The sequence below is a fragment of the Hetaerina americana genome, unplaced genomic scaffold (genome assembly GCF_022747635.1).
Source record: "Hetaerina americana unplaced genomic scaffold, ioHetAmer1.1.p SCAF_2, whole genome shotgun sequence".
Lineage (NCBI taxonomy): Eukaryota > Metazoa > Arthropoda > Insecta > Odonata > Calopterygidae > Hetaerina > Hetaerina americana.
In genome coordinates this window covers 21,681,895-21,707,176 of record NW_027286763.1, presented here as the reverse complement: position 1 = coordinate 21,707,176, position 25,282 = coordinate 21,681,895, and the positions used below count along the sequence as shown (strand labels likewise).

The 25,282-nt window shown below is 40.8% G+C and overlaps 1 protein-coding gene across 1 annotated transcript in view; it reads right to left on the bottom strand.

The window, feature by feature from the left end:
* The window catches only part of smg (sterile alpha motif domain containing protein 4 smaug), a 184,706-nt gene that overhangs the window by 11,324 nt on the left and 148,100 nt on the right, over positions 1–25,282 (bottom strand). Inside the window, exons 3-8 of the mRNA XM_071584817.1 lie at positions 14,238–14,463; positions 11,449–11,777; positions 7,805–7,917; positions 6,831–7,083; positions 2,892–3,106; positions 1,573–1,957 (exon numbers count right to left, since the gene is read on the bottom strand). Of these exons, the coding sequence (XP_071440918.1) occupies positions 1,573–1,957; positions 2,892–3,106; positions 6,831–7,083; positions 7,805–7,917; positions 11,449–11,777; positions 14,238–14,463 (1,521 nt within the window). The remainder of the gene's footprint in view (positions 1–1,572; positions 1,958–2,891; positions 3,107–6,830; positions 7,084–7,804; positions 7,918–11,448; positions 11,778–14,237; positions 14,464–25,282) is intronic.

The window sequence follows — 25,282 nt, the reverse complement described above, 5'->3', positions numbered from 1 at the left end:
TGCCAACGAAAAATTCATGGTACTGTTTCTCCCACAAACACAACATCAATTTTACAAATAAATGGAAAACTTAATATATTTACGTAAGTATGAACCTGAAATTTTTTCAGTAGTTTTGGTCATTGCAAGCCCATAAAATATATTGATGAATAAACGCCTATGGTTTGGAATCAAAGAAAGAATATACTACCTTGATCAAAAAGTTCCCGGAATAACCACCGTGTGGCGCTCCCATCGTTCCGATTTGAGTTCTGTTTTTTTTTGTTAAATTGGTACATCTGTTGTTGATATTCCCTTTAAATCTTAGTGTCATAACTTGACATTTGCAAAAGTTACGTAGCCAAGAGTACATCTATCTCTGTGTGTGTTGGCGATTTTTTACAATTTCAGAAATGGATTTAAATTTGCAACAACGAACTTGTATTAAATTTTGCGTAAAAAACGGATTTAGTGGCGCACGGACGTTGGAAATGTTGGAAAAGTGTTTCGGCAACGATTCTCTAAAAAAAACGGTCGTTTACCAGTGGCACGAGCGGTTCAGAAGTGGTCGTGAGTCAATCGAAGATGATGAACGCAGTGGCAGACCATCGACATCGAAAGTCGGTGAAAAAATTGATAAAGTAAAAGAAATGTTGGTCAATAACCGCAAATTAACCATCAGAGAAATAGCGGAGGACTTGAACATTGCCTATGGATCCGCCCAAGACATTGTGGTTAATGATTTGGGTTTCCGTCGTGTAGCAGCAAAGTACCTCAATTTCATGCAAAAAAGAGACCGTGTTGACGTCGCAAAAGACATGATTTGCGAGGCTGAATCCGATCCCACATTCATCAAAAGGATCATTACTGGAGACGAGACGTGGGTTTATGAGTACGACACGCAATCCAGACATCAGGCAAGTGAATGGCGTTCACCAAATGAGCCGAGACCAAAAAAACCACGTCGTTTTCAGTCAAAAAAGAAGGCAATGCTGACGGTTTTCATGGATTACAACGGTGTAGTGCATCATGAATTTTTGCCAGAAGGCCAGACAGTAAACAAAGAGTATTATTTGGGCGTTATGAGACGTTTGCGTGAAGCAATTCGCCGAAAGAGACCAGAAATGTGGGCAGAAAACTCGTGGATTTTGCACCATGATAACGCACCGTCGCACAGTGCTATCATTATTCGTAATTTTTTGATGAAAAATGCAACAAATACCATCCAACAGCCACCGAATTCACCTGATTTGGCTCCCTGCGACTTCTTTCTGTTCAATCGAGTTAAAAAACCATTACGGGGAACGCGTTTTAGCAGCCGAGGAAGTAATGGAAAAATCGCAGGAAGCACTGATGGACATACCGAAAACCGAATATAAAAAATGTTTCGAGGATTGGATCAAGCGCTGGCATAAGTGTGTTGCAGTCGATGGGGATTACTTTGAAGGGGACAATATAGATTTAGATGAATAAACTTGTATTTTTAATTTTCTGAATAAATTCCGGGAAATTTTTGATCAAGGTAGTATGTACCCTTAATTTGATGAGTTATTCTAATCTAATGCTACAGTAACATGGGTCAGCCGAACTAACCTTTTCCCATTACACGGGTGAAAAGCTGAGGGATGTCAGCATCTTGATCGCTATCTGCCAAGTCAACGAGAGCACCCTTGTGCTCCGAGGGCATACGCCCCACCTCGTGGCCCCCCCCACCAAAGGCACTGCCCACCAATGCCCCTTCCTCCAGCCCCCCATTGCACATGTCCTTCACATCCACCCCCATCATCCGACTCAGGTTCCTCTCAGTCTTATCCCCTCCTCCGGTGCCCTCCCAAACACCAGTGGTGCCCTCCATCAGCCTCGGCACCCCCACCCCACCCCCTGGTGCTGATGCAGAGTGGCAGGGCTTCATTGGAGTGCAGACAATGCTCTTCAGCTCCTCGAGAGCATACCGGATGCTGCTGCCACGTGACACGTCCTGTTCAAAACAAAAAAAGGGCGAACACTGAGTGGGCATCAATTGCATGCATCCAGATGGCCTTTCTTACTTTATTCCATTGCGTTGGGCATTCTATAAATTTCAAAACAGTGTAATTCGCGAAAGTTCCCATCAACACCTTCCAGAAAGCGTACCCCGACTGGTAGAGGTGATTGCATCACTGTGTTGATGCACAAGGATGCTATTTTGAAGAATTTTAGTAAGTTATTCTTTGATCTGCAATACATTTTTTCCCAGATGAATTCTACTTATTCCTGGGATGGACCATGTATTACAAAAAAATTGAATTTTTTTTCTCTATTTGGAATAAAAAATTGAGATGAGGCGTATTTTTCACAACATAACATTTTTCAAGGAGCAGAAATGGACATCAACACAGTGGCACACATCTCTTTTCGATGTGTGTTCATTGGTCCTATATGAAAAACAAAAAATGAATTATAAAAAATATGCAAGTCAGCTAATTCATTTTTAGATTTTCATGATGAGGTGATGATGAAATGATCTCATTTTCATGAGATCATTTCATGATTTAAAATTTAGCTTTTCATGATGACTTTTTAAGAGTTCCTTGACTCTGCCTTAAAGAAATGACACTTTAACAGTTAAAGCTAGACTTCATCTCCTTTAAAGTAGTACCCTTATATTAGGTGTCATAACAGGAGCACAAATGCAAAACACTTATCTTCAAGTTGCTTCTTGGCAGCGGGATTTGCTGGCAAACCTGAATGCTTTACATGACTCAAACTTCTCTTATTGCTACTCTAAACAAACTTGAAAGATGTGTTCACCAAATAGATTATGGGCAGATATTAGTAAGTCATGCATTTTTGACATGAAATAACCACAACCAGTTCTGAATTACTAATCATTCTAAACTGCCTTCAATAATTTCCCAAATGAAATTAATTACCTCTTCCAAGTATTTCAAGGTAGATGCACGCTCACGCAGCTTACGAATGCTGAGAACAATCTTGTGGCGGGCACCTTTAGTCACACCCTCTGATGCCAAACGCTCCTCAGTCAATGACAGCATCTCCTCGTACGAGAGCCGTGCAAACAGCGATGCATATTTATGCAACCGCAAACTCTTGAGCCATGCACCAACATCTGATGATGAAGAAAAAACTTGAAAAAAGAAATTACAAAATATTATGATAAAAAATAGAGTAGTTATCAAAATATGAGACTCTAAATAATTAGACATCCTGAAAGTCATACTTGAGAAGTCATATTGTAGCCAAATGTGAAATTTTCCTTGTGATAATTAAAGTTTGCCAATCAATTTAAACACGAATGACTGTGATGAAAGAATTAATCAATCATACACATATACTTTTAAAGATATAAGAATAAGAATCGAGTAGTAAAAGTGGTATGCAATCAACTGCATAAGCAAGCAATATTTAAAATAATAACACTGAAATGCTTGGATTAAACTATCAGTATAAAAGGAATAGTGTTATGCCCGGAAGTTGAAATAGTGATAATGTGATGAAAGAGAGACTGATTTGGATAAAACAACCAAATAGTAAATGTACGACAGCAGACAGGCGCATATCTAGTCCATTCATTTCAAAGAAAAGTATTATTAAAGATAGCATAAGAAGGAATTAAATGTTAGGGGTGATTCCTTTTATGACTATATTCAACAACTTTCCCTTAGAAAATTGCCAAAACTTTCAATGGTTGCACAACTCTATGCCCGAGCCAGTTCCCTAAATTTGTAAAAGTAAGTCAGGAGACAAATAAACTAAAAATATTCTGTGTTATTTTGTTAGGCGTAATCCTGTGTCTTATGGCTGATCTACATAATAGTAACCATGAAGCATTTGCAAAAGTAAGGGCTGTTTTCTTATAGTTGAATATAGGTGGATTAAAACAAAGTTGTATGCACTTAGCAAAATCTATTAATTGTTTACGAAGCCACTGAACTCTATTAACAGCCATTTCCTTTTAAAGTCTCCAAAAATATTATCATCCTATTGCCTTTAAGGCCAGGTTTTGTATCTCCATGGTCCTATACTCTAAAGGTCTTCATAAATCTCTTCTTTAGGTGTTTACTTGGTGTTTATAGGACCATTTGCATTCTTATTGCAAGTGCTTCTTTTATCATTGCTATTCTTCTCCTAATGTTACCAAAACTATGCCCAATTCCCTCAAAAATACTCTCAAATATGTCAATTACTTCATCTGCTTTACTTTACACCCAATTTCTTTAATGTTTAACTAAGTCTTCCTACTTTATAAGAGCCTGATTACTTTATTCATGGGGTTGGGGAGTCATTAAAAAATTAAAAAGCCACAGGAGATGACTATATCATGTACAGTAGCAGAAAAATCTACCTGGATAGCAAATGGTAAACACCTAAGATACTTTTTAAAAAATTTGTTGTCTCAGGCGTAACTTTATGGAATTTGCATAACATATTGAAATGTAATGAAATAATTGACTTTGTAATTCCACACACTTCATTTTAAAAACACGACCCAGGTTTCGACGTTGAACGTCAGCATCAGGTGGTCCTCATAGAAGCACACTGGCTATAAATACCTTCTGATCATAGGAGGGGGGGGCCCAAAAGCTTTCGGCATTTCATGCAATGATCCACCGTTTAACCGCTATCCCTAAGTCAAAATTCAATGTAAATAAGGAGCTAAATGTAATTAAAACGTTAGCAGTAAACAATGGTTATTCAGAAGATCTAATAAATAAACTTTACCAGAATAAACTTACAAAAATAGCCTTAAGCCACATTTACAACCCTGAACATTTAAAAGATCCCACTGCCAAATGGCGGAGAATACTATATCTTGGGACTATTTCTCAAAAACTAATTAAAAGTTTTCCTAAAGAAAAAATTAAATGTGCCTTTTACAGTGGTTCATGCCTTAAGAACCTGATCTCTCACACTAAAGACAAAGTCCCCAAAAACGAGAGGAGTGGAGTGTATGAGTTAAAGTGCTCAGATTGTAGCACAAAGTATATTGGGCAAACAGGACTGAAATTTAAAGAAAGGATTAAAGAACACCAAACATGCGTAAAAAATAAGAACATAACATCCCTCTTTGCAAAGCACCTCATCGAAAGTGACCACAACAGTGACTTTGTGACAAAAATTATTCATTTTGAAGAAAAAGGTCAAAGGCTCGATGCTTTGGAGCAGTTAGAAATTTTGAAATGTGTCCGTTGGAAAGATGATCTTGCCAACGAAATTTTGTATCCCTCCCACTCCCCACTCCTAGACCTACCACTCTTCTAAATCAAAAATGTAATTCTCTTTTCTTCCCAGCTACATTGTAACCTTTTTACCCCTCCATTTTAACCCCCCCCTCCTATGATCAGAAGGTATATATAGCCAGCATGCTTCTATGAGGACCACCTGATGATGACGTTCAACGTTGAAACCTGGGTTGTGTTTTTAAAATAAAGTGTGTGGAATTACAAAGTCAATTATTTCATTACATTTCAATACCTAAGATACTTATTATGCAGGATACATGGGAGGTTCAATTATTTCTTAGCAAATCCAAGAAATGATGCTCATAGTATCGAAAAAGGTTTGCTTTCAGTAAGCCTCATCTGCCACTACACTGCTGTAAAAGTTTCAGCAATATCAAATTACATGGTTTCATTTTCATAATCAATTGAAGCAACAAAAATTTGTTTAATAAGAAAAATATGAGTTTTGTGAGGTGGTTAAGTATTTCTATTAAAAAGGCTCAACTCCGAAAGAGATCAAAGCCAAGTTGGATGAAGTTCATTGAACATCTGCTCCTGTGTTGGCTCCTGACTATAAACAAATGGGTAAATGAGTTTAAATGTCGTGGTACATCCACAAATAACGAACATTGTTCTGGATGTCCAGTGGAAGAGACATCCCCAGAAATGATTGACAAAATCCACAAGAGAGTTTGAAGGTGATTGATAAATCAAAGGTCACGAAATAGTTGAGGCCACATGCTTATCACAAATTACACCTTTTTCAATTTTGCAGGAAAAATTGGGTATGAAAAAAAAATCAGCAAGATGGGTGCTGTGTTTGCTCTCAGTGGAGAATGAATGCAATCATCTGCTCAATTTGGAGGCTGGTAAGGGGCTCTTCTGTCACAATCTTGATGAGTTTCCGCGTCGATACACAACTATGGATGTAACATTGAACGGAAGTAACTCCGGAGAAATTAGGTATTATACTACACTCAATACCACAGAGACAAAAAAGCAGTCAAAACACAGGGTATCTAAGTGTGAACCAGCTCGGTAGAAGGCAAAGATGGGGAGAATGGCTGACAAGGTGATGGCCACGGTTTTTTGGGATGGACACTGAATCATCTACATCTATTACTTGCAAAAAGGGCAAATGATAAATGGAAGGTGTTAATGTCCTTGTAGCACCAGTTCAGTGAAGAAAGAAATGAAACACCCTCACTTGGCAAAGAAAAAAATTGTCTTCCATCAAGAAAATGCAAGGGTGCACAATTGCACAATTTCAATGGCAAAAATTAGGAATTTAAGTTCGAATTAACACCATATTCACCTTATTTGCCAGATTTGGCCCCAAGTGACTTCCTTTATTCCCAAACTTGAAATAGCAACTTGGCGGAAAACTATTCAAACCGAAAGAAGATGCCATCACCAACACTTACAAAATCTTACTTTTTGGACGGCTTGAAAAAGTTGGAGAAATTCTAGAAAAAGTGTATTGAGCTCAAAGGAGATTTTGTTGAGGAATAAAACAATCTACCCAAAATAATTTGTTTTTCCATTTTTTCCTAAGGACTTATTGAACGACCCATGTACTTTCCACGGCCAGCTGAAGCATTGATCAAACGATAAACAGTAATAACTGACCTCTCATTAAATTGGAGTCCTGCTCCGTGTTGGTGCTCCCGCCGGTGCCAGTACTACCAGCTGGCACGCCGGCACCCCCAACAACCACTGCCGATCCAGCGGCTCGGTACTCATCCAGGTGGGACTCAGAACCACTGCCGGATGAAGCCAATGAACTCTGGGGACTGAGGGGCGCATGCTCTGACGACAGAGAGAAGCTCCGGGCCTTCTGCCGACCTCCTGGTCCACTACTCCCACCCCCACAGAGGTCATCCTGAGGAGAGAAGGGAAGAACAAGGCCATGCAAAAACCTTCCAGGAGAGTAAAAGCCATTGAGACTTAATGAACTGCAACAAAATAGTTACTTTTCAGTATTTTCAAGGAAATTTGTGGTGACCATAATTCTCTTAAAGGATTGCTTCCTCAACATGTATTTCAACTGATAAATTACGGACTGACATCTAATCTACAAGTAGTAACATACATAATTTTCATGTCATATTGTATTCCACCAGTGCTCTGAGCAATAGGGCACTCCATCTCAGTGTTCCATGCAGAGCACCCGACAGAAGGCGTCCAATGGCTTCCACACATTTACGGGATGCAGTGGAATTTTGCACATGAGTTAAATGAAATACTGTAAATTACACTCAAGAACATATTTTTATTTAAGTTACAGTATTGAAATGGTATTTTGAATGTATTTTTGAGTCAACCTGGTAGAAAACTACCATAAGCCAGACAAAGAGGTGTATTCTACTGTAAATCATTCACCAACCAGTGATATTAAATGCATGAGGCAGTTGATCCACAGATGATATGACTCATCTCTGAGTGGGTTTAACTTTAAGATAGTCCCACTTTCTTTTTCTGAGAGTCCGAACACCATATTTCAGTCAGGGAATTTTTAGTGGAATAACACAGTTTCATAATCTAATGCATTTGTGAATACAACTGTGATATGAAGTCAGGAAGAGATTGGGCGTTGTTCTCACCTGAGAGCTCCACAAATCAGCCGAATTAGGAATGCTCACTGGAGGAGTCAAACTATTGCTTCTCCTCACTCGAGGGTGATAACCATTGGAGAATCCAGGCCCAAGACTAGTTCCTATAGACAAAGACTCAATTTAATGCTTAAGAAAATGAACCAAACATTTACAATATCAAAAGTAATAAAAAGTCTTACAGAGTTCTCATGCACTAAGTGAGAGAGAAAAAAGTTCATTAATGTTCATGCCAATCAAAACTTCACATCTTTTCCCCATTTGGTCTAATAAATGTTTTCAAAATTATGCGCAAACTTATTACGATTTAAATATTTATTTTATACTTATTTACAACATAATTAGTCAAAAATAACATCTTGGAGAAAAAATGAAGTGCCAAAAAGAGAGGTATCACTCATCATATATCATACTCTTTACACTATTTCCTTCACATGGACTCAAATTAAGGAATGATGAAAAAATCAATTTTTCCAATGCACACATATTCTTAAAGGGATAGTTTATTTATTAATTGGGCAACTCTTAATCAGAGCTCACCAGATGAAGAGCATAACCCAATTGAAGGCCTGAGAAGACTATTCAGCAGATACGTCAGCAAAAGACCAATCACTCAACAATCCAAATTGTTTCTCCCTCTTCAAATAGCAGATTTCATCAAAACCAATTATGGAATCTGAACCTTTCAAAACTCTCAAATTGGCACATTTGCAGAGTTGCTTAGAAATAAAAGTCATTTTGCTATCCACTATCTTTTTCTCAAATCAAAGAATATGCCGATGGAGCTGTATACATATGCTTAAAAATACCATTATATTTTAAAATTGAATATGTTACATTATCATTTTTTTAAAAAAGGAATGAAGTGTTTGAATGTGACCTTTTAACTGACATTTAATCAACTGCCCAAAACTGTTGCCCAATTTCAAGTATAATGGGATTGAATAGGTGGGACAGCCAGATGCCAACTGAGAATATACACTTAAGAGCCAATACTCATGAGAATAGCCAGGTCTGAAGCACAAAATCTGCCTTTACTTTTCCCAAGGAATTAATCTTTGACACCTCATAAAATATAGAGTACAAAGAGTTTTACTTCTAAGGGATGAGAGAAGACGAATTGGTATGCACATATTTAGTTAGGACTATGGCATACCAATACAATTTTACACTCTAAATAAACTAATGGTTTTGCTGTATGGATAGGTGAAAGACCTATAACATGGAGAGTAAGAAGGGAAAATCTATGCACACTATTGAAGACAGGGCAGGATACTAATTGTACCAGTAAAGATTCAAGAGAAATGGAAAGAAGACAATAGTACATACAGTAGAGATATTAGCCCAGCAAGTTTAGAAAGAAAGGAATTATCAAGTCAATGGAGATAGCATAGAATCAGGCATATGTGATTGATTGTGAGATAGAAAGGGCATTATGACAAATTGAAATTAAACAAGGCCGTGGGGCTAGAAAACCTCCCTACAGTCTTTAATGTTTCCGAAATTGTGGAAGGAGAAATTTTTAGCAGGTAATTCATAGCATTAAATGGGGAGGAATTTAGCTATAAGTTTTTATCAGATCAGTGTTAGTTCCATGCCAAAGAAGGGAAAGGTATTTGTGAGGACTACAGAACAATAAGTTTGATCTTACACACAGTTAAAATGGAACTTAAGAACATCAACAAGAGGATGGAGAGTAGGGCAAATTATTACTTAGGGGATTATCAATTTGGGTTCAGGAAAGGGAGAGGTACGTGTGATACTATCATAGTAATGAGGTCACAAATACAAAGGAACATAAAATGCAATCAGGAGGTGTTTGTCCATTCCATAGAGTTCAGAAATGGCTTTTGATCAAGAGATTTTGGTAGAATTAATGAATTTACTGCAGAAAACACGAGCAAATTGGAGGGATTGGTAACTCATATGTAAACTCTACAAGTTTCAAACTGCTCAGGCACATGTGCGGGATAGAGAGTTGGAATGGGCAGTGTTCGGAAGAGGAGTGAGACAGGGATGTCCATTATCACCCATGCTTTTCACGTTATATGCAGAGGATGTGGGGAATTCATAAAATCAATTAGTTAGGGGAATGATCAAACTTTAGTTTGTCAGTCAGCCAAGGGGGCTACAGTCAATGCTGAGTCCATAGGAAAGTCAGTACGATAAGTATGGGATGAGAATCAATGCATGAAAAAAAAGGTTATGACATTTTCGGGAAAGATGAAAGCCAAGTTAAAATAGAAAAGCAAAAACTAGAGAAGGATAGACAGTTCACATATCTTGGATGTAATTTGGACCAAGATGGTACAATAGAATGGATATAGAAAGAATAATTACATTATGCAAAGAGGCTTTCACAAAAAGAGGGAATTGATGATAAGTACATTAAGCGGGAAAATTAAGAAAAGAACAGTGAAAACTTAGGCATGGAGTGCAATTTTTGCATGGCTTGGAAACATGGTAATTCAAGAAAGATGATAGGTGTGAATTGGAGGCTTTTGATATTTGTGGTTGTGGAGAAAGATAGGAAAGGTGAAATGGACACAAAGGAAAATAACTGAGGAAGTGCTAGGCATGGTGGTTGAGGAGATGGGCTTGAAGGGAGAAATTCAAAGAAGCCAGAAAAGATGGATGGACATTAGATTGATTGGTGACGGGATGCTGAAGACTGTGATAGAGGAGAGGACATTGGGAAAATGAGATTGAGCTATAAAAAGGATAGGAAAGTTAGAGAGAATGAAAGGATATGGACTGTACATGGAGTTGAAGAACAATTTATTGCAGTGAGGCAAATCAGGTTAATTCTTGTTATTTTAGGCTAAGAAATGTAACACTGTATGTACAGACTGTTTCAATTTAAAACTTACCTTAAATGGTAGGCTACCAAATAATAATAATAATGTGCTACTGATTCTTGCAATGGTTGTTTCATTAATACTTTCCATTTCCGATGAGGGTGCGTGTTTATCTCCATACACAAACAAAGATTCCTGATATTCTAAGATATTAAGCATGCAGGCAATTCATGAAGAAAGATGGAGAGAAAGGACAAGATGCTGCTGAAATAATAGTAATTTTCAAGAGAAAGTATTTATTTTGACTGACATTTCTGACAAGACTGACTGATATGACTGACATTAGGTGAATAGGTCATAGAAGTGCTACACTACTGATACCATGGAGAGCAGGAAAGAAAATGAAGACTGGGGTGGTGTGGGAAGACAGGGCGACCATTGGCCATTGTAAGGGCGGGGAGGGAAATGGGACTTTGGTGGAGGGGGAGTTTAGTTGGCAGTGGGATGGGGGTAACACAACATTGGAAAATATTCATTAACATGTGCACTTGGATGGATGGGTGTGAATTGACTTTGCTTTGGATCTTTCATTAAAAATTTTCAAATGAAAAATTACTATTATTTAAGTTAGTATTTTGAACCATTTTCAACATGTCATGCACTCCTGAATCTTCACAGTAAGTATATGACAAGGATTTGGCTGAGTAGCTGTGCATACATCTATATCCTCTCTCTCGACAATATGATGACCTCACCATACCATTAGCAGGCATGTAAATTCCCAATCTAATTTGCATAGTTCCTACTCCAGATAATCCTGCAATGAGGATTGAGCACCTTGAGAAGAAGGAGGTGAGGTAGATGGTCCAGTGGTACAGCCCTGGGGAAGGAGGTGGTGCTGCCCTCGAAAAGGCTGCTGCTGCTGCGGTGGCCTGTGGTGCTGCTGCCCGTGGCCATTCATGGGGAACACTGACCCCATGTGCTGGGACGAAGGGTTGGTGGGCGAGGGTGGCATCTGCGGATGAGACGTGAAGGAGGGGGGGCCCCCCACCACACCCTGTGGGCCCTGAGCAAGCCAGCTGCTGCCCGTGTGGTTGGGGGAGCCCAGGCCAGGCACTCCATTCGTGATCCTCTCCTCTAGGTGCGGCAGCCAATGAGTCAATGATCTGCAAGGAGAGCACAACATTATATTATCATCACTGCAGGTCGTCCACCCCGCACAAGATTGCGTTGACACATGTATCCACTCAATTCCCTCATCAACTAATCACTTTATGCCTTTGTATTTCATCCATTTGACTTCGGTGATTATTAGCTTCATGTGTCTCACCTAGAATCCTCCTCTGTAGTAATTCACATTCAATTTTCCTTCTTTGAACGTTTTCATCAAACCATTGAGCCTCCAAATCCTCTTGATATAAAAATTCATTCAAAATTCATATCATGTTTCAAAAGAGCCAGGCTCATTTGAAGTTGATCCAAGCCACAATTGGCATTTTGCAAAGAGGTCCCAGGAGGGCTATCCAGGGACAATACCAACTGCATTGAACCCTGATCAATATTCCACCTAATGTTGATGACATACCAACTAGACTATTAGCCACATCTTCTTTGGTCCCTGTCATTGAAAATGGAGTTTTTATTTACAGCACATATTTCATTAAGTGTTTGCTAGCAGAGCCGGTCAAGATGTTTGCAATTTGCAAACTTCATGTACTTCAGGAATACCTGCATAATAATATTTACCCTTCACTAGGGTCTTAGGGTCTTGGTATTAACCATTAAAACCACAATTACTTCAGCTATTTATTATGAATTGGCCATTTCAAGTATCTTTGTGGCTCCAGAGGATGGGAGAGAAAATTAACCGATGTGCGACCACTTGCGGGAACCAATTAGAAAGTTAAAGTGACAGTGTTCACAGGGGTTTGGCAGCAATTCACTATTTTGCAATTGGGCTCCTTACCCCTAAAATACACTTCTAGTGGCAAAGTCCTCAAACCCACAGAGAGGGCCGAAAGCTCGAACAATTTACCGTGCGAGTGCCCTTTTAAATGTTGCTATTCTATTCTATTTGTGTTATATTGTGTCAGCCCATTATTGTGCCGCTCGTGTGAGTTTTTCCGCACAATCGTTATATATATATATATATATATATATATATATAATATATATATATATATATATATATATATATATATATATATATATATATATATATATATATATATATATATATATATATATATATACTCATATATACAGAAACAGATATAAGGAAAAGGGATAGGAACACACATAAAGGACGAACACAATAGAGGTGGGGAAGGCGGAATCGAACTGATCACAAGAGTAAAAATATTTCCTTGACCGGGACTCGAACCTCGGATCTTTCCACTTGCCGGGCGGATGCTCTTAACCACTTGAGCTATCGAGGAAATGTAATTTACCCTGAGATCCGTGGGTCTAATATGTCGCCAAGCGCCCCGATTCTTTAGCCAAGAGATGGCGTCAGGGGGCTGTTTCACCCACCAAAGGAGAAATAGACAATACACAAGAGGAAAGGACAGTGGTTTTGATCACTCTGACCAAAATGCATCTCCTCTTCTCCTTACCCAATACATTCCCATCCATCTCATCCAATACATGCTCATCCATCACATTTGACATTCCATTAACACCCAATATCTCCTCCAGTCATTTTTCTTTGAATTTTCCTTCCTCTCTTTACACAACTAATGTAACACTTCTTCATTTCCATCTCTCTTCATCCCATCTATGTTTTCCACATATCATCAACAGTGATGTAGCAACCCATGAGAAACTGTCAAACACTCGCCAAATAATCTGAATTACACTTATTTAAATCGCAGAGTTGTAAGGGGAAGGCTACATTTTCTGGCGCTGGGAAAAAACATCAATTCAGCGGTAATTCCTCTTTTGAAGTATTTTCCTTTAAGAAAAATTATTTTAAGGTTCCATCACAAAATTTTCCAACTTTTCATTAATGAATTATTTGCTGAGTGCTCTAAACATGCTCAAAATTTCCTTTTTAACTTTTAAGTGATATAAATCCTTACCTTTAACTTTTAACCCATATATCCACTGAGAATCTTCTCAAGCATTTCTCTCATTTAAGGAGAGCCTAGATCAATGGCTGGTCATGAAAATCCTTGATGACATACAAAACTCATACTAACAAGAATGAGCCAATCAGAGAGCTCCCAGCCAGCCAGCGTCTCCTATATATAGCGGCCAAATTGCAATGCAAATCATTTCGACCTGAAGATGCCTCCAGGACTGGGGGCGAAACAGCTGTCCATTAACTCACCTACGCGACGATAATTCCTGGAAGCAGCATGAATTCATAATTCTAACAGTCTATTCAAGGTGCTTGCTCTTCATGCCTCTTTTCAGCTCTTCTAGTACACTATATAAATTAAGTTTACTGTGGAATGATAAAAAATTAGAAACCTTTGGAAAGTTGATCAGCCAGTTTTCAAAGCTAGCAAAAAAGATACTATATCCAAGGGAAGAGGTTGAACAAAGAAAGGGACAATTTTAGTCCATCTTTGTTCTATTTAAATTCAGAGTTTTCTCTAAGCAGCAACTCACTACTCCCTCACCTTCTCTCTTCACTGCTTATTGCCGGGTGAATCAGACTGTATGATAGGAGCTGTCGTGACTCCTCAACGTGGACCCCCGTTTCCACCGACTGACCCAGGACTGTGGGGATGACAGCCAAGTAGCGTGCCTTTGCCTCTGCATTTCCGGGCCGCAGCAGTGGCAGGTGGGTGAGCAGCTGTCGCAGGGCAACCTCCTTGCTCTCATTCGACAGGTTCCCAACAAATGCTGAAGGGAGAAGATGGAACAATATTTAAGTCAACATTAATCAAAGAAATGCCTCAAGAACCACAATCACAGTATGTACATCGATTGTACAACAAGATAAGATACTAATCTTCACAAAGAACTTTCATATGATGATATTATATGACATTTCAGATGCCTTATGCAAAAGATATTTAGCCATTTATAGCCTTACTTTGCAATATTAACAGGTATCTCTTCAACAATGAATAGCAATAATAATAATAAGAGTAATAGTTAAAATAGATTTTGGATGGGCACACTGACTAATCACTGCTTCTTTTCTAAGCCTCAACTTACATGACACGTGATACCCTGCTGCAAGTAAGAGACCCTTCTTCAATTTTATGTACTTTCTGCCTCCTTTCATTCCATTCAACATTCCTTTTCCTCCATCTTCCTCGATTGCCTAACATTCCCTCCTCTTTTACAGTCTTCAGCATTCTATTGTTAATCAAAATGCCTTGCATCCACTTTTCTTCCTCTACCCTAGACAGGTTTACTCTTTCTTCCCAGACCATTTCAAGCATGTACCTGCTTGTTTTCCTTTCTTTTTGTTTACTTTTCTCCATTATTCTCCATATTCACATCTTTAAAGCTTCCAAAATCTCATTTTCTTGGGGCTCATTATTTTGTCTTGCTTAATGAAAATAACCTTTTTGCGGTAAATCTCAGCATACCTTCATTTGCTTTACATATATTCCCCAAGTGTGTACAATGTACTCTTGCAAATCTTTCCAGTGTTTTTTTTTAAGTTCCAGCAAGACTCTTTTCTCACCAGTCAGTCCCTGAATTATCATCAAAAAGTTTCCTTTTCCCAATTTATACAGAAAAATTTCAGTCCACATGAAATTATCTCATGAAGTCACACTCTCTTTCTCAAATCTAATTTTAGAATACAGGCAGGCAGCATATTTAGGACACAATCAATAATATTATCCATTTGGTAATGGATGCATGATGAAGCATGGATAATCGAAAAGCATGGATAATCAAAATAAGTGGGGCATATGGTCTTGATATAAAAGGATATATATGGAGAAACTCTTTTTTCATTCCTTGTAACAAATTTGAATTTTTTTACTAATGGAAAGAACATATTTTTCCATTTTTAAAACATTTTTATAAGAGTGAATTTACCAATTTTTAAAAGCAGAGAACTATTATACAATAAAAAGAAGAACATATTTTCCTCATAAAGCTATCGTAAACCGATCATGTAGCCAGGAAAAAGCAAATTACTGGCGAAGGATGCAGTTTTCTAAAGGATCGCTGATATGGATTCAAATTCGTCAAATGACACATTATAATAATGCAAAAATAAAATAAATTGAGCTCCATGGCCTCGTAAATTAATAAAATAATATGAAAACTTCTATAGCTGCAATAAGTAAAATTATTCACTGTAGATATTTAATGACTTATTTGCTGTGTCGTAAAACAATGCATTTGGGCTCATCTTAACGGAGAATATGGAACTCTCAGGCCTAATGAATGCAAGGGACACGATAATGAACAAGTGTGAATAGTTCAAAAATGTTTAAATGAACACATTAAATACTATTGATAACTTTTGATTTTGTGAAATTCAAAATTTTTAAGAGAGCCCAGGTATTTAAAACATCATCTTAAAAGTACATCGAAGTTTCAAAGCATTTAATCATGATTACGGTGGTAATTTTACTGAATTTCGATGTGCTGGGAAGAGAGTGCACGGATAATCCGCGTAATGGACAATGGAGAGTTCTAATAATTAAGAGATAATGGAGTATCTCGGGTATGAATGGGCGAGCACTCGTCGATAGAGGTGCCGATCCCAGCTCAACCGCGTCCGCTATGGGGGACCGGCCGGGGAGGGGAAGAGGAGACTTCCGCCAGACAGCGACGCCCTCCCCTCCCGATTAACACACGCCCGCCCGCTGCAGGCCCGCGAGCCGCGTGAATCACGACCTCCCACTCGCGCACGCGTCCGACTTTCCTATGCCCCACACTAGGTCACGATCGAGAAATGGCGGGAAAAATGAATATTTGCGAATTGAGAGCGCATGGGCGCACCTTGAGGCATCGGAATCCTTAAGAATATGATGGGAGGGAAAACAGCAGGAGAGTTGTAACCACGAAGAAGAACTAATGCTTATAAGAAATGCTATGGGCCGCAACTGGAAATCGTGTTTTGATTTCAAATATGACGTCCAATTTCAAAACTTCTTAAAATATCCGTGCTTCTGTATTTAAAGGCCGCACTAATGCCAAATATTTGGCAGTGGTGCGGCAGAGGGGGTTATTTTGAATAACTTACAAAAAAGTTACCGGTCACAGAAAAAAACACAAACGATTGTACGGAGTTCCTATTAAATGACTCGCCAATTTAACTTCTTCATGCGACAGGGAAATACTTTGAAACTTTGAAAAAAATCTGAGGCGTATTTTGAGGAAACAAATGTGGAAATTACAAGAAATCGGACAACCACCTGCGACCAATGCCATCAATGTAACGATCATCAGTATGAACTTAACTACAAATTCCTACTGTCATTCCCAGGGAAACATTACACAACATTGAATATATTGCCACGGATCTCCCGAAACGGCATAACTGCAACGGTGGACTGGGGTGATGGAACTGAGGAGTAACTGTGAGGGGGAGATCGGAATGGTGCGGAGGCTTATCACACAGAGGTACCGGGTTCGAATCCTAGAGGCGGCAGATTTTTTTCCGGCGGTATCCCGATCTCTCATTGAGGTACTTAGTGGAGAGGACTTTGAGTGAGTATGGCGTCCGTCGGATTGGACGTTAAGCTGCGGACCCCTAGGCGTCTTCCGTAAATAGCAGGCTAATGCCAACGCCGGGTCTCTCTCCACACTTCCTCCTTTCCCATGCATCCCTAATAGCGCAATTGACATCTGCCGTCGGCCTCCTCCCCTAAATCTACTACTAGGAACTGGACACATGCATTGGACCATAGACCAACCTGTACGTAAGACCGATAGCCAAATTTCTCAATAAACAACTTCCTGTGGTCACGCCGCTCGTGGCCTTGTGGCAAAATATTGAATATTTTATTAAGACATATATATGTGTGTGTGTGTGTGTATATATATATATAGAAGAATGGAAGGAGAAGAATGGAGAAGGTGAAATGGACAGAGAAGAAAACAAATGAGGAAGTACTTGGTATGGTGGGCGAGAACAGGGGTTTGTTGAGAGAAATCCTATGGAGGCAGGAAAATTGGATGAAGGCGGTATTGACTGGCAGTGGGATGTTGAAGACTGTGATTGAGGGGTTAGTCAAAGGAGGAAAGGGAAGGAACAGGACAGGGATGTTGGACGGGACGAAGGGAGGAAGTAGGTTCTCAGAGATGAAGAGGGACCTGATGTAGAGTAGGATGCTGGATGTTATGTTTTGCTAGGAGTCACAAAATATTTATTTAGGAGCTGTGTCCATCCAAAAACCTACCTTAACCGGTAGATTACCTTGTATGTATGTATATATATATATATATATATATATATATATATATACATACATATATATACATACAAGGTATGTATATATATGTATGTATACAAGGTATGTATATATATATATATATATATGTATGTATATATATATATGTATGTATATATGTATATATATATGTATATATATATATATACATAGGTAATCTACCGGTTAAGGTAAGTTTTTGGATGGACACAACTACCAATATATATATATATATATATATATATATATATATATATATATATATATATATATATATATATATATATATATATACACGGTATGTATGGTAAATGACTCTTTTTGCGAGAATGGAGAATTTAATTTGCGTGAACCCGGAATAACTTGTTTCATTCCCATACGGGGTCAAATCTACTAATTGAGCATGGCGTTGCTTTTTTTCGAATTTCACACGCGCCAGGCACTGAAAATGAAGAAAGATTGGCTGCTTTTCGCAAAATCTCACCGAGTGGATCTCCGGGAACACGTCGACGATGAACCCCAAATCAATCCGAGAGTAAAAAAAAAAAAAAAACCTTTCGTCCGACCTACTCCGTGGGATGACCCGGGAGGAGGAGAATCCTCGTCGCGGATTTCCAACCGCGAGCCACGCGCAAGGAACGAATACCAGCCAAGAGAAGAAGCCCTAACCCTTCCTTCGGATTGCTTGGACAAGACGCGTCACCGAACTTCATCTTCATTCGCTTGGATTCTCCACAGATTCCACGCGTCCTTGCCCCCCACTTTCTCTTCGACACGAATTGCCAAGAATGTATAACAGAAGGTATTTGTGTATTTATAGCCTTAATGATATGAGAGTGGGTCGCGGTTGTCCAGGGGGGTAGTGTGTTGGACTACTGAGCGGAGGGCCCGGATTCGATTCCCGGGTAAGCCACTCTGGGCACCTGCAGCTCCACCCAAGCTAAGTATTTTTCGGGTACCAGATTTTCCTGGGAAACCATAACCAGCACAGGTAAAGGAACTGGCCCCCTACCCCGATGCGTGAATTTCACACGTCGTCGGACTTAGAACTGGATGACCCCCACCATCACCTAACAAACCGACCTTCGGGTTGATTACTGTGTTTATGGTTTAATGATATGAGAGTTCTAACCCAGTAGTTTATTCAATCTTCAGGTATAATCTTTTGACCAATAGTCTCAGAGGTTCAATGGTATGTCTCTCCTTCGGTATAGTAGATAAATGCGGACCAATCGATTTGCTTTGCCTTTTAATATTATTGGAATTGGTACATAATTAATATATCAAACATTTACGGGTTCAACATCAAGGAAATTCCTCTTTTAATTGAACATTCACAAAAATATCGTTACTTGTGAATGTTAATGTCGAAGATGACGCAAATATTATAATGTTTTTACATTTAAGTTAAGGAAACCGGGAAGATTCACCTTCTTATCCTTTCATTTCATGCGAATGTCATCAATGTCGAGCTAAGTAAAGCCGATTGCCATCGCTACTACGACGGCGTAACCATAGCAACTTAGAGAAACAACAAACCGAAATAACCGCGCGCGTGGGTCCGGCAGGCAGTTAGTTCCTTTTCTCTTCTGAACGGGAGAACTCATGTAAATAAAGCCCGCGGAAGGCTGTGTCAACAGCTCTCGCATAAAAAGAGCGGAGGGGTGAATTATTCATCGGCAGTGTGTGCCAGTGGCTGGGTGAACAGATCGCAAAAGGAGATCGGGAGGGGGGGAGTTGCATGGGAGGGAAAGAGGGGGGAGTTGCAAGGGAGGGAGAGAGGGGGGAGTTGCAAGGGAGGGAGAGAGGGGGGAGTTGCAAGGGAGGGAGAGAGGGGGGGAGTTGCAAGGGAGGGAGAGAGGGGGGAGTTGCAAAGGAGGGAGAGAGGGGGGAGTTGCAAGGGAGGGAGAGAGGGGGGGAGTTGCAAGGGTGGGAGAGAAGGGGGGAGTTGCAAGGGAGGGGGAGAAGGGGGAGTTGTAAGGGAGGGAAAGAGGGGCAGTTGCAAGGGAGGGAGAGAGGGGGGAGTTGCAAGGGAGGGAGAGAGGGGGGAGTTGCAAGGGAGGGAAAGGGGAGTTGCAAGAGGGGGGGAAGGCGAGGGAGAGTGCGTGCGTTATTTACGTGTTGGATAACGGGAAAGAGAGGACGTCCGCGGCGATCCCGCCGTCCGCGAGACGCCCTCTCCAGGTCAACGCCACCTCGCTCACGTACAAAGCGAGCGCTGGCGGGTCAAGTGGAGACGGCACACAGCCGATCGCGCGCCCCCCCTTTAGCCGACGGAACTGAGGGGCTCGCGTCGATTTTCTCGTGCTCCGCTCGAATCTTGTAAAATGAGTTACTAATCCTTTGACACGTACGCATGGAAGAGGAAAAATTGAAAATAATAAAGATGTTTGAAATTGAAAAATAAACAACTTTGCTTTTCCACATAGAAAACTTTTATTTACGACCTAGGTTTCGTTGTGGCATAAAATCTTCAAGTCCGAATACCATAACGAAACCTAGGTCGTAAATAAAAAATATTTTAAAAAATGTTAAGTGGAAAAGTTGTTCATTTTTCAATTTCAATATGAAGATTTTCCACCAAGTCACGCCAGAAACGGTTTTATTTATAAAGATGTCGGCTTAAATAGTCAATTTTTTTCTTTAAAAATACCTAAATTGACCAATGCACCCTATTAGCCACTGCGATATTGTTTTCAAACAACTCACTCAATTAAGATTTCCACAAAAAAGGTGATAATTCATTCCTAATCGACAGCAAAAAGATCTTACCTTCTTTCACCCCGACATCCGTTATCGATCTTAACGTGTGTATAAACTGCTTACAACCGATAAATGAGTTCCAATTGCGATTTCAACTTTGGTGTACACTCAAAGTTGTCAAAACAACTTCCAATGGCCACAAAATGATAGGATATGCAACAAGGTGCACGCATATAGTACGATGCATTGAAAAGTCGAGAAAGTAAAAAAAAACAAAATTACTCGTGATTACCAAGTACTTTTAAGCATTATTTATAATTAAAAATAACAATAATGAAATAAAATTTCGATTCAAATTAGCTTCACGAATACAAGGCATTCGCGATATAAATAAGCGTTTACCATGGTTTGAATATCAAACGCCATTTGCTTACAGTAACTCGCGGAGAACGATCAGGCGATTGGCAATACTAACCTGCTACCTGTATATCGGATGAGATTAGCGTGCCTCTCCCCTTTCATCACCCACGTGTTTGACACTTCACATTCGACTCATGCGAAATAATGTGACATGTAGAAGACTAATCATAATCATACATGGCCTCCTATCGATGGTCGGCGTCCGATGAACTCTCTTTACTTAAACTTTTGATGATTTCCACGCTATTTTTTTCGAAAACTGGCACGATATCACAGCTAATTATGAAATTACATTTAGCATTCGTGTGTGGCCATTGAAATCTAACGTCTGGACACAAATTTTGTGCAACAAACAATATCAAGCAATACTAAGAGTTATATTTTGTCGATTATCGGACTCAAAAGAAGTGATGAGCTAAAATGAATACAAAGATTTTTTCCCGCCGACGAGGACGGTTGGAGCGGGGCGATTTGTGGCGGGAAAGGTGGTAGGGAGGTCCAGGGAAGGCGACGAGACCCGCTCAGGTTGTCTGCGGGCCGTTACAAGGCGCAGATCGCTACTAGACTGGACTCCTGTTCGAGGATCGCGTCACGAATCCACGATGCCACGTTCCATGGAGCAACGATACCCGATAAAATGTTGAGCTAAGCTCGGAAAAAGGGGTTCGGAGACCATGACTACCTGTATGGTTGAGCAAGGTCCCAAGGAATGGTTTTCCACTGGCACAAGATGTTCCGGGAGGGTAGAGAGGAGGTTGACGAAGATAAACGCCCTGGACGTCCGTCAAAGGCACAGTGCGACGAAAATGTGTAAATTATAAGAGATGATCAATTCCTATCGAGTATCAGAATGTTAGCAGAAGGGTGCCTTATTACAAAACCCCAGGGAATCGTATTCTTACAGAAGCTATGAGAAAGGTGTGAGTGCCAAGATGGTTCCCAAGGTGATGTCGAAAATCAGAAGGCGGCTCGTGTGAAAATTTCGCGTGATCTCTTGGGCCGCTGTGAAAGTAACCTACAGCCCCGATGTGGCACCGCCGGACTTATTTCTGTTCCCAAGAATAAAAAGGCGCTCGAAAGGCAACCATTTTGGAACGCTGGATGCCAGAGGAGCCGTGACAAGGTGCCTAAATGGCGTTCCCGTCGACGCCTTCCAGGAAGCATACCACCGCGATAGGTAGAGGCGCTGGTATCGGTGTGTTGATAAATAAGGGTGCTACTTTGAAGAATTTTAGTAATTTCTACTTTGATCTAAAATGATCCCCCCCATATTTATTCTACTTATTTTGTGGACAGACCGTGTACGTTAAAAATATTCTGTTTCCAAATTCAACACAACCACTTAGTAATATTTTTCTAAACAGCGTGTATTCGCACCATCCTTCTCACGAATAAAAATTACAAGTTACTACAGTGATATAATTACGTTTTGATATCAATTAAACATTGTGCCAACTATTTCCGTGGTAATATGATTCCTCCGGAGAGCAACAGAGAGATGTAAAGGATATTTTATGTCAATAATCAGAGTGTTTTCCAAAAATATATGCGCAGCACAAAGTCGACACAGAAATTAATATCACTAATGTTTCTTGATTAATGGACCCTCGGTCAACATTTTTTCCTTTCGGGAGTGCGTCAAGAGATGAGAGACCGTTGCCCATTGGTTACATCCCCAAGAAACTTGGCCAGAACAAACCACACACACAATACAGGTAAGTACAATACAGTATTTCGAAATACCAATCTCTTCAGAGCGAACACGCCAAGAATAGGGTAACTTAAATTTACTGTCACTAATACATTAACATTTCCAACCACAAAATTAAACTGGAGAGAGGCTTAGATAATAACGATAACAAAATAATATCTATTCAGAATTTAATACATGTATGTACAGGCATGTACTAAAACATTTCAATTGTATGCAGACAACAATTTCCGCCATCGAAATTGCAGATACTTTTCCACATTCCAGTTTCAGAAGATTTACAATTTAATTAATAAATACGGAGCAATTAGATTACGTGATTACATTCAACGCCATGATTAGGTGCTCCTCATCATCACCATGGAAATTAAGTGCCATCAGTTCAAGGATAAGTTTTTGCCTATGGTTCGAAGGGCCTCTTCATTGGCCACTAAGCCAATCCATTTCGTTTTCGTCCGTAGCACGACGTTTCTATCGCTTCCCAACCTTCGTCCCTCACCTGCCCCCATCGTTCAAACCGCCAAGTGGAGGAACTACTCACTCGTGGCAAGCTCCGCCTTTTCTCGGCAGTCGCTCGCTGGTGGGTGCGCGAGTTTGGGCTACGTGACGACGTCCAAAGCGTCGGCAGCCAAGGGTTTGGGGGGGATGGAGGGGGGCATTTCGGGCTGCGGCAGTCTCGCGTCGCTTCGAAGGACCAAGAGGTTGGGGGGGAGAGAGGGGGATAGTAAGGCGGGGGGGGGGGGGGGGGGGGGGGGGAAGCGCGGTGTGCAGCGAGAAACGGCCAAAATGAAGCCGAATGGTAATCTGGGGCGACGAGATGGGGAAACAAAAGCCCCCTCCAAATGGAAAAGCTTGTGCATACTCCGTTCTCCCGAAGAGATGAGAGTGACTTCGTGGATTTTTATGACCACGTCATGCTCTTACTTGGGACGAGAAAGCCTCGATGCACTTCACTCAAAATGTACCAGATGTCGACGCTCCCCCCCCCCCCACCAATGATAGTGTGCCCACGATGGAGATCGAAAAGGAGCAGCAGGGAAAACTGACTGCGCCGAGGAAAAAACCGGTGTGACGTCACTCTAATCTCGGCGCGAGCATTTCAAACTCGGACGACACGGAAACAAAAAAACAGGTGACTGGAGGAGTGCGTTTGTTGCGTCAGGGGGACGATGGCGGAGTTTCGGGCGCATTGTTGAGCGCCCCACGGCGGCGTGGGAGTGGAACGGGGAGATCAAGAGGTGGGGGGAGTTGGGAGGGATAGGGGGCGGGAAGAGCGCGCGCGCATGCCCGCTGCACCCCCTCCCGGTACACCCCTCACCAGACCCTCCCCCCCACGCGTACGATGATGCTCCCCCACCCGGGGCCAAGGAGAGTAAAAGCGTCATGGCGACGCCACGAGGGAGAGTGAAGGGGGGAGGGAGGTAGGCTCGAGTTGTTTGGGGAGGGGGTTGGCGAAGAGAGGGGAGATGGAGAGAGAGAGAGAGAGAGGGTGGGAATGTGAGGGGGGGGCGAGAAGAGAAGGTTTTTGAGATAAAGGGCGTCGATCGTACCGTTGCCGCCTACCCTTCCAACAAAGGCACACGTGCGGCTTTACTACGCCCCGCCGCCGTTGGCATCAGCTTTCTCTCATCCGGGTCTCTCTCTCTCTCTTTTTCTCCTCTTTCCCGTTCGATCGGGGCAGGGAGACGGAGGAGGGTTAGGTCGGAGGTTATCAACCAGGTTTTCACGGAGGGAATTGCGGCCCTGGGAGGGGGCGGATGGACGCGGGAAAAAAAATTTCTCCTGCCCCTCCGTTTTAATTTTCATCGATTTGTCGAAACGAGGCACAAGTATTCCCATTGTGACAAATATTTCGGAATGCTCCTCCTATTCTGTAACGGAATCTGAATAGATGGGGTGGGGAAGGATGAAATATGACGTGGCAAATTAGGCGGGCAAGAGGGTCGAGAGCTGCCGGCTTAGGTCACGATATGAATTCGCAAAATCGGATGGACCTGACGCGAAGTTGTGACTGACGCGGTTGAATTTTTGAAGACATATTATTCCTCCAAAGAGAGAGAGAGAGATAAGTGCAAGAGAGACGCTTTCTCTCGAAGTCCTTTACGATACTCGGATCTAAAATGAAATGGACGTAAAACAGGATCTGTTCACTCTCACTATTTCCTAGACCCTTTCTCCAACAAACCCTTTTGAGTTCGCATTCCTAAGAAAATCTGGATCTTTTCGGGATTTCTCTCTCTCCCTATCTCTTTCGAAGAAATGCTTCATAGTCTTCAAAATCAACGACAAAGCTCCCATCTCACGATCGCAGTGAAAGTAGTGGAGGTTTACGGGTACCATGGATGTACGCGAGATAAGACAAATGGTGCACAAGAAATTAGGCAATATGAAAAAAATCCTGCGTGACGTTACTTCAAATTCACAACGAGTATGAATAGAGCATAAAAACCTTTGCCTCCCCCCCCCCCGTAGGACTCAA